General features: G+C 41.5%; 1 protein-coding gene across 16 annotated transcripts in view; it reads left to right on the top strand.

Annotated features, from left to right (window-relative positions):
* The window catches only part of TNRC6B (trinucleotide repeat containing adaptor 6B), a 262,411-nt gene that overhangs the window by 230,598 nt on the left and 19,042 nt on the right, over nucleotides 1-12,771 (top strand). For all 16 annotated transcript variants that reach the window (XR_012324172.1, XM_073788147.1, XM_073788155.1 and 13 more), the window contains 4 exons: nucleotides 7,059-7,196; nucleotides 9,529-9,705; nucleotides 10,974-11,120; nucleotides 11,371-11,466. Coding sequence is in view for 15 of the 16 variants with exons in the window: in XM_073788147.1 (XP_073644248.1) it covers nucleotides 7,059-7,196; nucleotides 9,529-9,705; nucleotides 10,974-11,120; nucleotides 11,371-11,466 (558 nt within the window). In the remaining variant the exon portion in view is untranslated. The remainder of the gene's footprint in view (nucleotides 1-7,058; nucleotides 7,197-9,528; nucleotides 9,706-10,973; nucleotides 11,121-11,370; nucleotides 11,467-12,771) is intronic.

Genomic DNA, 12,771 nt, shown 5'->3' with positions numbered 1-12,771 from the left:
CCATACTGTTCTCTGCAAACTCAAAAACAAGAGTTTGGGGAGACTTGAAATCCATACTCCCAGGTGACAAAGTGACCCTGGACAAATGGCCCTGCTCTTTGTGCTCTGTGAGGTGCCCACTGCCCCCTGGGGAGGCCACATCCAGAGAAGAGCAGAGAGTTCAAGGACTCCTTGATCCTGGATAGTTGTAAGGGAATTAATTTACAGATCCTCAAGTTCTACAAACTGTACTTAAAAATGATTGCCTGAGAACTGACTTTTAAATTCAAAATAAACTTTCTTCCATATGACATAAAAGAAGGGCAGATTCTCCACCATCCCATATCCTATTAGAGCATGCTTCTCTGAGGTTCCAGGCAAGGAGGAAGCCTCCCTTGATGACCAATGATGGTGCCATTACCCCTGGGTTTCCAGTCTTCACCTTCTGAATCGTGTCTTCTGTTACAGATGAAGCTTGACATAAGAGCCTGGGTGTGTTGGTGTGTGTTCAGTTGTTCTGAATTTAGACACTGTACATGATAGTGAAGTGGGGCAACTGTGCTTCTTTTATATCCACTTTAGTCAAAGGGTGCGTAGTTCTTGAAAAGGAATCCAGTCGTATAAAGCAAAGAGAGCATCTGGAGGCCACAAGTGGCTTTTCCACTTGTTTTAAGAACACAGTTCTTTTCAGGCCTTCTCAGTACTCGTCCTGAGGGTATGTCTTAGTTGAAAAGAAAAGCACCTTTGAGCAGCTTGAGCAGTATAGTTTAGTGAGACTGACTCTTTGAAACAGACATTTTCACAGCGAACCAGGTAAAGCCTGTGGATAAACTTTTATGTGATTTCCTTTAGACTGGGTACGCACTGGTCAATTAGTTGTTAAAAACCTAAAATCATGATGTATTTATTTCAATGACAGTCTTTATAACATCTTTACTATCTGCTGCCCCCTATTAAAAAGTAAAATTATGTGTTGGCTACAAATCTGTTAATTTTTAGCAGTGTATACCTCTTATTTATTAAATATATAGAAAAATTTTATCATGATGTCTTATTAGATTAATCGTGTTGTTTGTGATTATTATACTTAACTATTCCTAATGACTAAAGGATCAGAGTTCAGTATATATACATATGTACATTTACTGAAGAAATTTCATGGGTTGTTTTTTTTTAAAATCATATTCCTGTTTCATAAGTAACTTAAAAAGTTAGTTCTGCATTATAATCCAAATTAAATAAGGAGGAAGAACATATTGACTTATTTATATCTGCTCACTTATTAAACAATGGATAAATTAATTTTATTAGGTCTTTATATTAATTGTGATCTGACCACTTATAATCTGCCTTACAAGATGCATTTTGCAGTTTATTTCACAGTTACAATTCTCCTTAATTCATATTACCACATTTCTTGGAATTGAAAAATTGGGACTGAAAACAAGTCTGATTTGGCTGACTATTTTGAATAAATTGAATCTATAGCTGTAAGATTTTGATGAAAATATAGTTAAAGCATTTACACAGGTTAAAATTTTTTCAAAAAAGATTATATGGCAAAGCTGTAATAAAATGAATGAATATACATGAGTATAAATGGTGCTGAGTATAGCAAACTAAAAAAAAAATACCTGTAGGTTAAAGACTAGCAAGAATAATTAAGTTTCTTAATAAATATTGATAAAGCCTCTACTGGTATATTTTCTCAGAATTAAAAAGTTGAATGACTTTCATGACTGCTTAACGGGTTACCCTTAGCTATTTCTGTTTCTGTTTTTTTTTAATATTTATTTTTTTGTCTGCTTTGGGTGTTCATTGTGGAGCACGGGCTTCCCTCTAGTTGCAGCGTGGAGACTTCTCTCTAGTTGTGGCATGAGGGTTTTCTCTTCTCTAGTTGTGGCGCGTGGGCTCCAGGGCTCGTGAGCTCTGTAGTTTGCAGCACGCAGGCTCTCTAGTTGAGGTGCGCGAGCTCAGTAGTTGTGGCACGCAGGCTTAGTTGCCCCGCGGCATGTGGGATCTTAGTTCCCTAACCAGGGATCAAATCCGCATCCCCTGCATTGGAAGGCGGATTCTTTACCACTGGACCACCAGGGAAATCCCCCTAGCTGATTGTTTTTGTAAAGTAGATGGTTTCTAATTTTCTGCTTTTAGCAAAATGGAAAATATACCTAATTGAATTGTCATGTGATAATGACCTGTCTAAAAATTAGTATTTATACTAAATATATACTAAATACTAAAAGTAGTTTTAGTATTTGTTTTATTGAGCAGGTGGGGGGGAGGAAATATACCTAAAAAGGAATGTAAAATAACTGATGTAATTACAAGACTCCTCCTTTTCCCATCGCCTTATTTGTGTAAGATATCTTAGTGCTTTATCAAGACTACAAAAATTTTTTAAATAGGAATAGTGTGAACTAAATCTCATTCTAGTATTAAGTCATAGTCACTCACAAATATCTGAACCAATGGAGAAGCAAAGTCACTCATCAGGAAGGGCATGTCAAATAAAATTTTATGTTTAAAATTTATCAAAATATGTAATATTTCTGTGTATGGTATATCCAGTGAAAAGTAGAGTTATGAATAGTAGAGATTATTAAAATAGCGGAAGAATAACTATATCTTTCCTGGTATTATGGTGTGTCAATATCACATGTGCATGTGGACATGGATTAGAACAGTTGTATTAAAGGGGCAACTGTGGATAATTTGTTTCTTTTATAATTTATTCTTTATTATAATTGTTATTTTTTTAACATCTTTATTGGAGTGTAATTGCTTTACAATGGTGTGTTAGTTTCTGCTTTATAACAAAGTGAATCAGCTATACATACACATATATCCCCATATCTCCTCCCTATCCCACCCCTCTAGAGGGTCACAAAGCACCGAGCTGATCTCCCTGTGCTATGCGGCCGCTTCCCACTAGCTAGCTATTTTACATTTGGTAGTGTATATGTGTCCATGCCACTCTCTCACTTTGTCCCAGCTTACCCTTCCCCCTCCCCGTGTCCTCAAGTCCATTCCCTACGTCTGCGTCTTTATTCCTGTCCTGCCCCTAGGTTCATCAGAAACTTTTTTTTTTTTTTTAGATTCCATATATATGTGTTAGCATACGGTATTTGTTTTTCTCTTTCTGACTTACTTCACTCTGTATGACAGACTCTAGGTCCCTCCACCTCACTACAAATAACTCAGTTTCGTTTCTTTTTATGGGTGAGTAATATTCCATTTTATATATGTGCCACATCTTCTTTATCCATTTGTAATTATTATAAAACCCCAGGAACTTGTTTTTTAATCTGCAGCCAAAGTAATAGTGGAAAATATAGAACTACGGCAAAGACAGTGAAGGAGTGATCAATTAAGGACAAGTTAATTTGAGAGAGTGTCCTTAAGGAGGTAAGCCCTGAGACAAGTGGTAGTGATGAATAGACAACGAATTAGAGTGTGTGGCAAAGAAAGTAATTCTGGCAAGGACAGATGAGGTAGCCAAGAGCTTGTATTTGTAAGAATGATAAGGGAGGTAAAAGGAATGTACTGGTGAAATGAGGCCCTGGAAAGGCAAGGGGCATGTCTTATCTCTGATTGTACCTTAGCTCCTAACACAGAGCCTGGCACAAATTAGGCTCTCCATAAATATTCATTGGACTGAACTAAATGACTTGTTTGATTAGAATTTCTGTCGGGGAACTGGAGAATTACTGGAGGCTACTTGATGGACTGAGGAAGTTTGGTTTGATGAAATAGCAAGGACAGTCAAGTCAGTGTTTTCCTGGGTTTGGAGGTGTGATAGCTCATGAGCAGCCCCAGAGGCCACGAGTGGAGTGCCCTCTGCCTTCTGTTAATGCAGCCTCTAGAGCACAGAATTCCTTTCATCCAGATTTGTTGAGCACATTCTATTCTAACGTCAGGCCAGTCACTATGTGACATCAAAGAAAGATACAGTTACATACAACCTTGCACTGATTTTCCTCTCATAGTTTTGGGTTTGTAGATTGGACCTTTCAAGGCACTTACCTCCTGTGTTTTTTTGTGTTTTTTGTTTTTTTGCCCTCTTCAGTTTTTTTTCCTTACTACACTTTATTGCTTAGTTAACGGTGCTGCCGTATCGTGTTGGCATTTAATCCACAAGTTTCTAATGAGAAAGATGCCCACTTTACCTAAGGTTCAGGGGGAACTGCTCAAACTCTTTTCTCTCCTAAGATTTATAACTCTTACTAATTTTTAATATTTTATGTGTCACAGAAGAACTCTAAGCAGCTGAAATTAAATAACTTTAATTCATTGTGAGTTTTAAATTTTAGAGCAACTTTAAAGAAAATTAATACATAAAGGAATGGTTTCTTACCTTACTAATCCTTACATTCTTCTTTTTAATCTTCACCAGAATCCCATGTTATTTTCAAAAGCTCTTTCTCAATGATTAGAACCGAGCTTTCAGATGGCCTGGAATCCAGGCACTTTGGGCTGGTTTTCTAAGTCAAAGGTAGAAGTGTAATTTACGCAAGGAGTAAACCCACGTAGGCCACTAAAGCTGTATCAGAGAAGGCCCTTGTTCCTTTCAACCTCCCTGTCCTCCAGTCTCATTTCATTTTAGCCACATAGGACAAAAGGGAAAATATCTTAAACTCTTCTTTTTTACAAAGAAGGGTTCGGGGACTTCCCTGGTGGCGCAGTGATTAAGAATCTGCCTGCCAATGCAGGGGACACGGGTTCAAGCCCTGGTCCGGGAAGATCCCACATGCTGCGGAGCAACTAAGCCCATGCGCCACAACTACTGAGCCTGTGCTCTGGAGCCCACAAGCCACAACTACTGAAGCCCACGCGCCACAACTGCTGAAGCCCGCGCGCCTAGAGCCCATGCTCCGCAACAAGAGAAGCCACCGCAATGAGAAGCCCGCGCACCGCAGCAAAGAGTAGCCATTGCCCACCGCAACTAGAGAAGGCCTGCGTGCAGCAACAAAGACCCAACACAGCCAAAAATTAATTAATTAATTTAAAAGTAATAATAAATAAAATAAAAAGAAGGGTTCAATCTGAAATTTTTTCAGCTCATTCCAAGGACTTCTGCTCCCCACCCACACCCTCCAAGCAACCACTTGGACTGGTAAAGTCAGTTACAAACTGTGTGAAAGGACAGTGTTCTGTATATTAATAGCAACATTTTAAACAGGTCAAGAAAGGTGTTAGAACTGATTTGATTTATTGTGCATTTATAAAACTATCCCTGACAAGAGAAGCACAGGGGAGAAAAATGTGACCTGGGCCCCCAATGGGATTTGGATAGATGGAACTTGAGGGCCAATAAGACAACACCAGATGGCAGGAGAGTAAAGTGGATACAGCGTGGAGTCTGGCCTGGCTGGAGCTGCACGTCCACTAGGGGAAGAATAGACCCCGCAGGCCACCTGAGCTGAGGCGTGGTGGGAACCCTGCTGACCTCCTTGGGTGTCCATGCTTGCCTGTTGTTACCACCCTGTGGCTCATTCTCCTTTTTCTGTTTTTTACTCATTATTCTTCCCTTCCCCCTGTTTCAGTGGTTGATTTTAGTCCTTTACTTTTTTTGAGCATCAGTTTGAAAAGTATTAAATACATTCTGACCCAGAATGGATGGTGGGCCCTGTGAGGCTACATCAACAAGCCTGTCCTGTCTGGCTTTCACCTGTCCGGCCCTGTGCAGTGGGAAAATGTTACCTGCCAAAACCCTTGCTAAAAGCCTGACACCTGGCAGCACACGGCGAAGTAAACTGAATCTCTCGCCAATTGCCTAGTCAAGCTATGGGGTCTTTGTCATTATATAAAAACTTTTTCAAATTGATCTCCCAGATTCTATCTACCCCATTCTCACACTGTCAGGTCTCTTTGTAAAATACAGGTCTAGTTATCTCTCCTCACTTGCTGAAGAATTTCATCTCCTGTCTTAGAGGGGAAAAAAAGGTCTAGACTCCTCAGCCTGATACATGAAGACCCTACACGCCACGCCACTTCATCGCTCCCTATCTCACTGCATCCATAGGCAGCCAAGCATTGGAGTCACATTGGGCTTGTCATCATTCCCTACACACGCCTGATAGTCACCAGTCAGAGCTTCGTACTTGGTTTCCTTGACTTACTCGCCTACCTCGCCTAGGTCCAGGATCAGTGTCCCTCTGCAAAGCCTTTCCTCCGCCAGAGACCCTGCCACAACTTAATAGCTGCTGTTACACCAGGTTGGGGTTTTGTTTTGTTTTGTTTTTAAATTTATTCATTTATTTATTTATTTTTTTTGGCTGCGTTGGGTCTTTGTTGCAGTGCACGGGCTTCTCGTTGCGGTGGCTTCTCTTATTGTGGAGCGTGGGCTCTAGGCGCACAGGCTTCAGTAGTTCTGGCGCACGGGCTTAGTTGCTCTGCGGCATGTGGGATCTTCCCAGGCCAGCGCTCGAACCTGTGTCTCTTGCATTGGCAGACAGATTCTTGTTTTGTTTCGTTTTGTTTTGTTTTTTGCGGTACGAGGGCCTCTCACTGCTGTGGCCTCTCCTGTGTCCAGAGAGCACAGGCTCCGGACGCGCAGGCTCAGCGACCATGGCTCACGGGACCAGCCGCTCTGCGGCATGCGGGCTCAGTAGTTGTGGCGCACGGGCTTAGTTGCTCCACGGCATGTGGGATCTTCCTGGACCAGAGCTCGAACCTGTGTCCCCTGCATTGACAGACGGATTGTTAACCACGGCGCCGCAAGGGAAGCGCCCACCATGTTGGTTTGATGTGTAGACGTCTCCATCTCAGTTGGAGAATTGCTGGCCCCACGTTCTGTTTGATGCAGATGGATAAGTGAATGCACACATGCACTGAGATGGTCTTAATGAGATGGCAGTCATACATGTTTTCATACCTGAACAGAGTCGTCACTTTTTTAGCAAGCAGGAGCCAGGATCAGCATTTTGAATCAAAATATCTGTTTCTGAGTGAAGAAAACTTCATGTGAATTGGTCTTTAAGTGAAAAATGAAGCTATTCATGGGTTCTGCCTCAGAACTCTTGGTTACTGATACTAGAAACTTATAAAAAGACGTAAAATGTGGTTCTCCATTTTAGGCTTCAGCTCTGGCGGCATGGACTACGGCATGGTTGGTGGGAAGGAGGCTGGAACAGAGTCTCGCTTTAAACAGTGGACCTCCATGATGGAGGGACTGCCCTCTGTAGCCACACAGGAAGCCAATATGCACAAAAATGGTAAGAGCAAACAAAGCTTCATGACTTGGAGCTGTTCTGACTCTCAGCAAGCCTTGATGAAGTGGCCTAGAAACTTCCTTTGAAGCACAGATCTTTTTTAGCTTTTTCCTAATGAGTCTCTTGATTTTCCCCCCCAGTCCTGTGATCACCTAGGAGAGGAAGATTGGGGTTGTGTGTATTTCAAATTATAAGAAACTTGAAGGTGCTAGTTCCACTTAAGGGCAGCAAAATTTCCCACCTGCAATTGGATTGAGGGCAGTAGCAGTGAACTTGAGCTCCCTTTGTTAAAACTCTAATAAATTGGCTGAGAGAACAGAATCAGTTTTTGGAGCTACAAGAGAGAGATCACAACAAATATATATCATGATGATTGTTTGAGCTCTTTGATCTCCAAAAGATGACTAATAGATCAATACATGAGGTTTGAACTTTACACAAAGCTTTCTTGTTCTTCATGAATGACAGTGTCTGCAAGACAGCAGTTGAGGGCACTGTAGGCTTTGGTTTTGAATGTGGGTCAGCTCTTCCATCTCTGTAATTCTCTGTAAGAGCATCTCCATTTCCCTTTGAAATAGATGAAAGGTCTTAGGACCTTCCTTCAGCCTTTGTTTCAGTGTTTGTTTCATTTGACAGTAATTTACTTGGATTCAGCTGTATCCATGAGAACCAAGTGTAAATAGGTTTTGGACTGGCTCCTGCAGGGGCTTCCTGGCAGCCTCAGCCCCATCAGTCTGGAGCCTTTCAGGGTTCCTTTATAAACCCGTTTTTCATGTGCCCATCCAGTAGGCTGGTGAAGTGGCCATGTGAAGTTCTCTGCCTGCTGCCCCTAAGCATTATCATTTGATTTCATGCTACAAAATCAAGGATGATGTATTGAAATTATCAAATCTGTTTCTGGACTGAATAATCTAAGCTCAGCATCTATAGCTTTGGACACTTAGGCTGCTTCCTTAGGCTGATGATTCATTAAGTCCCCTTGTCCCCAAAGACGTGATAGGTGTATGATTATAAATGCACAGTGGCATATGAGAAGCTATCTTACAGGTAAAATGCTCGCTTGCCTTTTTAGAGCTTATAGGTAATGTTTTCCCATTTCCTTAGCAATCCCCAAGGTAATTGAGCTTTTCATTTCCTACTACTTCAGTACTGTGTGCCCTTGAGTCAAATTCCTGTCAGTGGCTCCAGAAAAGCAAATGACTTCTCTTAGCTGAGCATGGAGACAGTTGTGATAATACTTGTGCTAGGCCAAACCAAACAGATTATTTTAATCGATATTTACACAAATACTTTATTTTCATTTTTTTTATTTTTGGCCATGTCGTGTGGAATGCAAGATCTTAGTTCCCCGACTAGGGATTGAACCCGTGCCCCCTGCAGTGGAAGCATTAAGTCTTAACCACTGGACCACCAGGGAAGTCCCTACACAAATATTTTAATACATTACCCTGGAAGTAATTTTATCTGTTCATAAACAGCATCCTAAGAGTAGATCAGGTAACACAATACAGCATGTAAAATTCATTTGAAAGATAAGTAGAATGGTATCTCACAGAGGTCAAAATTTTCATTGAAAGTAAAGTTCATTTTTTGTTAGTTTAAGGGAATTATTAAGCTTTTAATTTTTTTCCTGCCTCCCAGCATATAAAATGCATGAAGGGGGCACCAACAAAACTGAAATGCTCTCGGGACAGCAGTTTTACAAAGGATTTGCTGTTCTTCATGTGTGGAGCCGTGGATCTCAGAGCTGCAGAGTTCACTGCTGGCCCTGTGCTGGCAGAGACCCTCGGCGGGAATGCTGTCTCATTGCTTTGGAATTTAAAGCAATTGCAGATGCCTTTCTCTCCAGCAAACTCCCTCTGTTTTCTCTGCTTCTTCCAGCTAAACTAGGCCTGATCAGCACTTAAAGACTTGGGTGGGTTGGTGTCAGTAGAAATGTAATTAAAAACCCTTCTATGTGCCGCAAATTGTTGAGTATTTTTCCTATTCCTCATTCCTAGGTCATTAGTGTAAAAACTGGGGGGATGATGGTATGATTCGTAGTTGATGAAAGTTTTGTTAACTTCATAAGACCATGGAATTTTAAAATTGAAAGGGACGTTCAGGAATGAGAACAGTGCTGTGTGCATAAGTGCAGACTGAGAGGCTAGAAAGGTGAGATGAGTTGTCGTGGTCATCCTGCTTCCTAATTATGCAGTGGCTTTCAAGTGTGACCTCTAATTCCAGGACTCTTTTTACTGCATACTGTGTTGGAGTTCCTCTAAATGAAAGCGCAACAAGTTCTGTTCATAAGAGTCCTTTCTGGTGTGAATTAGTTACCTTTCTCTTTTCTCAGGCGCTATAGTGGCCCCTGGTAAGACCCGAGGAGGGTCACCATACAACCAGTTTGATATCATCCCGGGTGACACACTGGGTGGCCATACGGGTCCTGCTGGTGATAGCTGGTTACCTGCCAAATCTCCACCAACAAATAAAATCGGAAGTAAATCCAGCAATGCCAGCTGGCCTCCAGGTATCGTACAGGAAATGTTTTTTCTGGGATATCATTTTTTTTATAATTGTTAATTTCAGGTTCTGAACAGATTGCTTCTGACACTCACAGGCATTCACTTTGATTTTTTTCATTCAGTAATTATTGTCTGATAAAAGCAGGGAAGAATTTGCTGTGGGAAGATAGCAAATTTTCATTAGAGGGGGTCTCTGCTCTGTAGAGTTCAGTCAAGAACATAGGTGTGAGCACTGATCGCCTACAAGGCAAGTTACTGTGGTAAATACTGCACAGGCACAGATAGGCCAGAGGAAGTCCGTGGAGTGCAGCCTGGGAGTAAAATAAGGTGACCTTGGAGCCGGGACTTGGCATTCATCCATGCAAAGGATGCCTTGAAACGTGGGTTCTTCTGAAATGTCCAGTGAATTGATTAGTTTATTCACTGAGCAAGTATTTATTATCAGGTTCTAGGTATGCAGTAGTGAGTGCAGTGAGACTGTTTGCTATTTGTTTTCTCTTTTTATTCTGATACAAGTAATCTATTTTCATTGTAGAAAAAACTTTTATTAAAGCAAAATTAAAAACAAGTTTGGTATATGTCCTTCTAAACCTCTTTCTATACGGGTATATTTGAGCTATGAATATGTGTAGTTTCTAGTATAATGCATATTCATATGTACTACATACTGTTCTTCCTCATCATGATTAGGAAAGTAAAAGTTTAATATAGCTTTAAATATGATTTAAATTAACCGATAAAAAATTGTAAACACTTAAATATTTTCTAGGCTTTCTCATGATAAGCCAAATTCTTCCTGTGGTTGTCCCTGGACATTTCCCTCAGTAGTGGTCAGATGTGTTTTCTTTTGTGCATCTGAGCCAATTTCCAGTGAGATAAGTGGGAGAAATATCTCCTCTCCAACTCAGATTTTCTCCCAGTTTTTGTCCTAGATGCCCCACAGTTGTCATGAGACCACACTACCGTATCCTGCCTCCCTGCCCTCAGGCCTGAATTTCCCTGGGAGCAGGGCCTGGGGCCAGACCTTGAAGGTCTGTGGCATCAAGTTCCCAAGCAGAGAAAGAAGGTCGGCATGTCGTGATAGCACAGGAGTGCTGCTGGCAAAGTATATGTCAGGCCAACTTTTTTTTTTTTTTTTTTATGATGAAAATCTGAGCTAAAATAGATTCAGAATTTAGACTTTTCACAGATCTATTTCTTGTATCAAAAAATAACTTTACCACGTTTTGAACAACTTCCTACCTCTATCCAATATTTGTTCTCCTTACCTCAGAATTCCAACCAGGAGTGCCATGGAAAGGTATCCAAAACATTGACCCTGAATCTGACCCCTATGTCACCCCAGGAAGTGTGCTGGGGGGTACAGCCACATCTCCCATTGTAGATACTGACCACCAACTTCTGCGGGATAACACCACAGGTAAATAAGTGAAACACCCCTCGTGTTTATTCAGCACCCAGTATCTTCATGTTTGGCAGGCTGTGGCTTCATTTGTACTTGCTGGTATCTCACCAGAAAACATAGGAATATGTAGCTTTTCACATTTAGTTTTTAGATATAGTTTGTCCTTCCTCTTATTTAAGGTTAAATAAAATACTTCAAGATTTCACTAGTTATGCTGACATTGATCTGCACTGTTTTCATTTCGTTCTTCATTCGTCATCCAAAGGGTCTAATTCTTCCCTCAACACCTCGCTGCCTTCACCTGGTGCCTGGCCCTACAGTGCCTCTGACAACTCCTTCAGCAACGTTCATAGCACTTCAGGTACGCGTGTGACCCATTTCTGCCCCTTCGCTAGCGCTTTCCTGTCTGGCTGCCTTCTACAAAGGAAATTGGCGTTTATTTCTTAAGGAATAAATAGCTTAGGTCAGCGTGGATGGAGACACACCTCTTGTATTGGCCACGTCCTTGGGGAACTTGCAGTCAGTCTCAACAGAGGCAGGGTGAGACAAATACAGCTTTAGGACCAAGACAGATGGTGACATAATTACAGGGAGCTATGGGTGTTGAGAGGGCAGAGGTTATATCCTGATGACACAAGTGCTTTTCTTTTAACCGGTCTGCCAAGAAAATCAGGGGCCGTGGGAAGAACCAGTTAAGTCCAGGTTGTTGTTCCTAAGGCAGCCAATTAGAGCTTGCTTTTCTCCAAAAATTCTTCCACTTACAGACAAAGGCTAAGGGCAGATGGCCAAGGGGAAAAAAAGAGGACCTTGGTTAATTCTACCAACAACACTTGTTGAGTTCCGTGTGTGTGTGTGTGTGTGTGTGTGTGTGTGTGTAAGACAATAGGGAATGGAAAACTTAATGGTTATAACAGAGCCTTTGAAGTCACTTACTTAGCACAACGCCTTATAGATTGGTAGACCAATCATTAGTAATTGGCACCTTGGTCTTGCAAAAGTTGGACCTTAAAGCCATTAAAGTCATTAAGGCTTTTGACGTTTATCCAGGCGAATGCAAATAAAACAAATCCTTAGCTACCTACTAAGGCTCTGCGGGTTAATGTACTTACGGATTGTCTTCTTTTTCTTTCCACCTCTGTCATATCAGCAGTGCAACAGTAACCTCTCAGGACCAGGCAACATGCTAAGCCTTCAGCGTGAATTCTTATCTTACCTTCACCAAAGTCTGTGGGGGAGGTCCCGCTATTACCCCCATTTTGTAGATAAAGAAACTGAGATTCAGACAGCTGATAGAATTTGCCTCAGGTCCGAGTGAGTGTGTAGAGGAGCCAACTCCATATTCCATGTTTCTAAACACCACCCTACATTATGCTTTTATAGGACTTCTACCTTTTTTTTAACTTTTTTGTGTGTGTGTGGGGCTACACTGCATGGCATGTGGGATCTTAGTTCCCCGACCAGGGATTGACCCATGCCCCCTGCAGTGGAAGTGCACAGTCTTAACCACTGGACTGCCAGGGAAGTCCCCTAGGGCTTCTACCTTTACATAAAAACTCATTTTCACTTCTTTTATTCCTGTAACTGCCCATGCCTCTGTTTTAACTATTTTATCTTTCATTTACAAGCGGTCACCTGAGAGATGACTCAAGCATCACCCTTGTTTAAA

The sequence above is a fragment of the Tursiops truncatus genome, chromosome 11 (genome assembly GCF_011762595.2).
Source record: "Tursiops truncatus isolate mTurTru1 chromosome 11, mTurTru1.mat.Y, whole genome shotgun sequence".
In the NCBI taxonomy this organism is placed as follows: domain Eukaryota; kingdom Metazoa; phylum Chordata; class Mammalia; order Artiodactyla; family Delphinidae; genus Tursiops; species Tursiops truncatus.
Note: the sequence above shows the minus strand (reverse complement) of the source record. Positions and strands in the feature narration are given on the sequence as shown.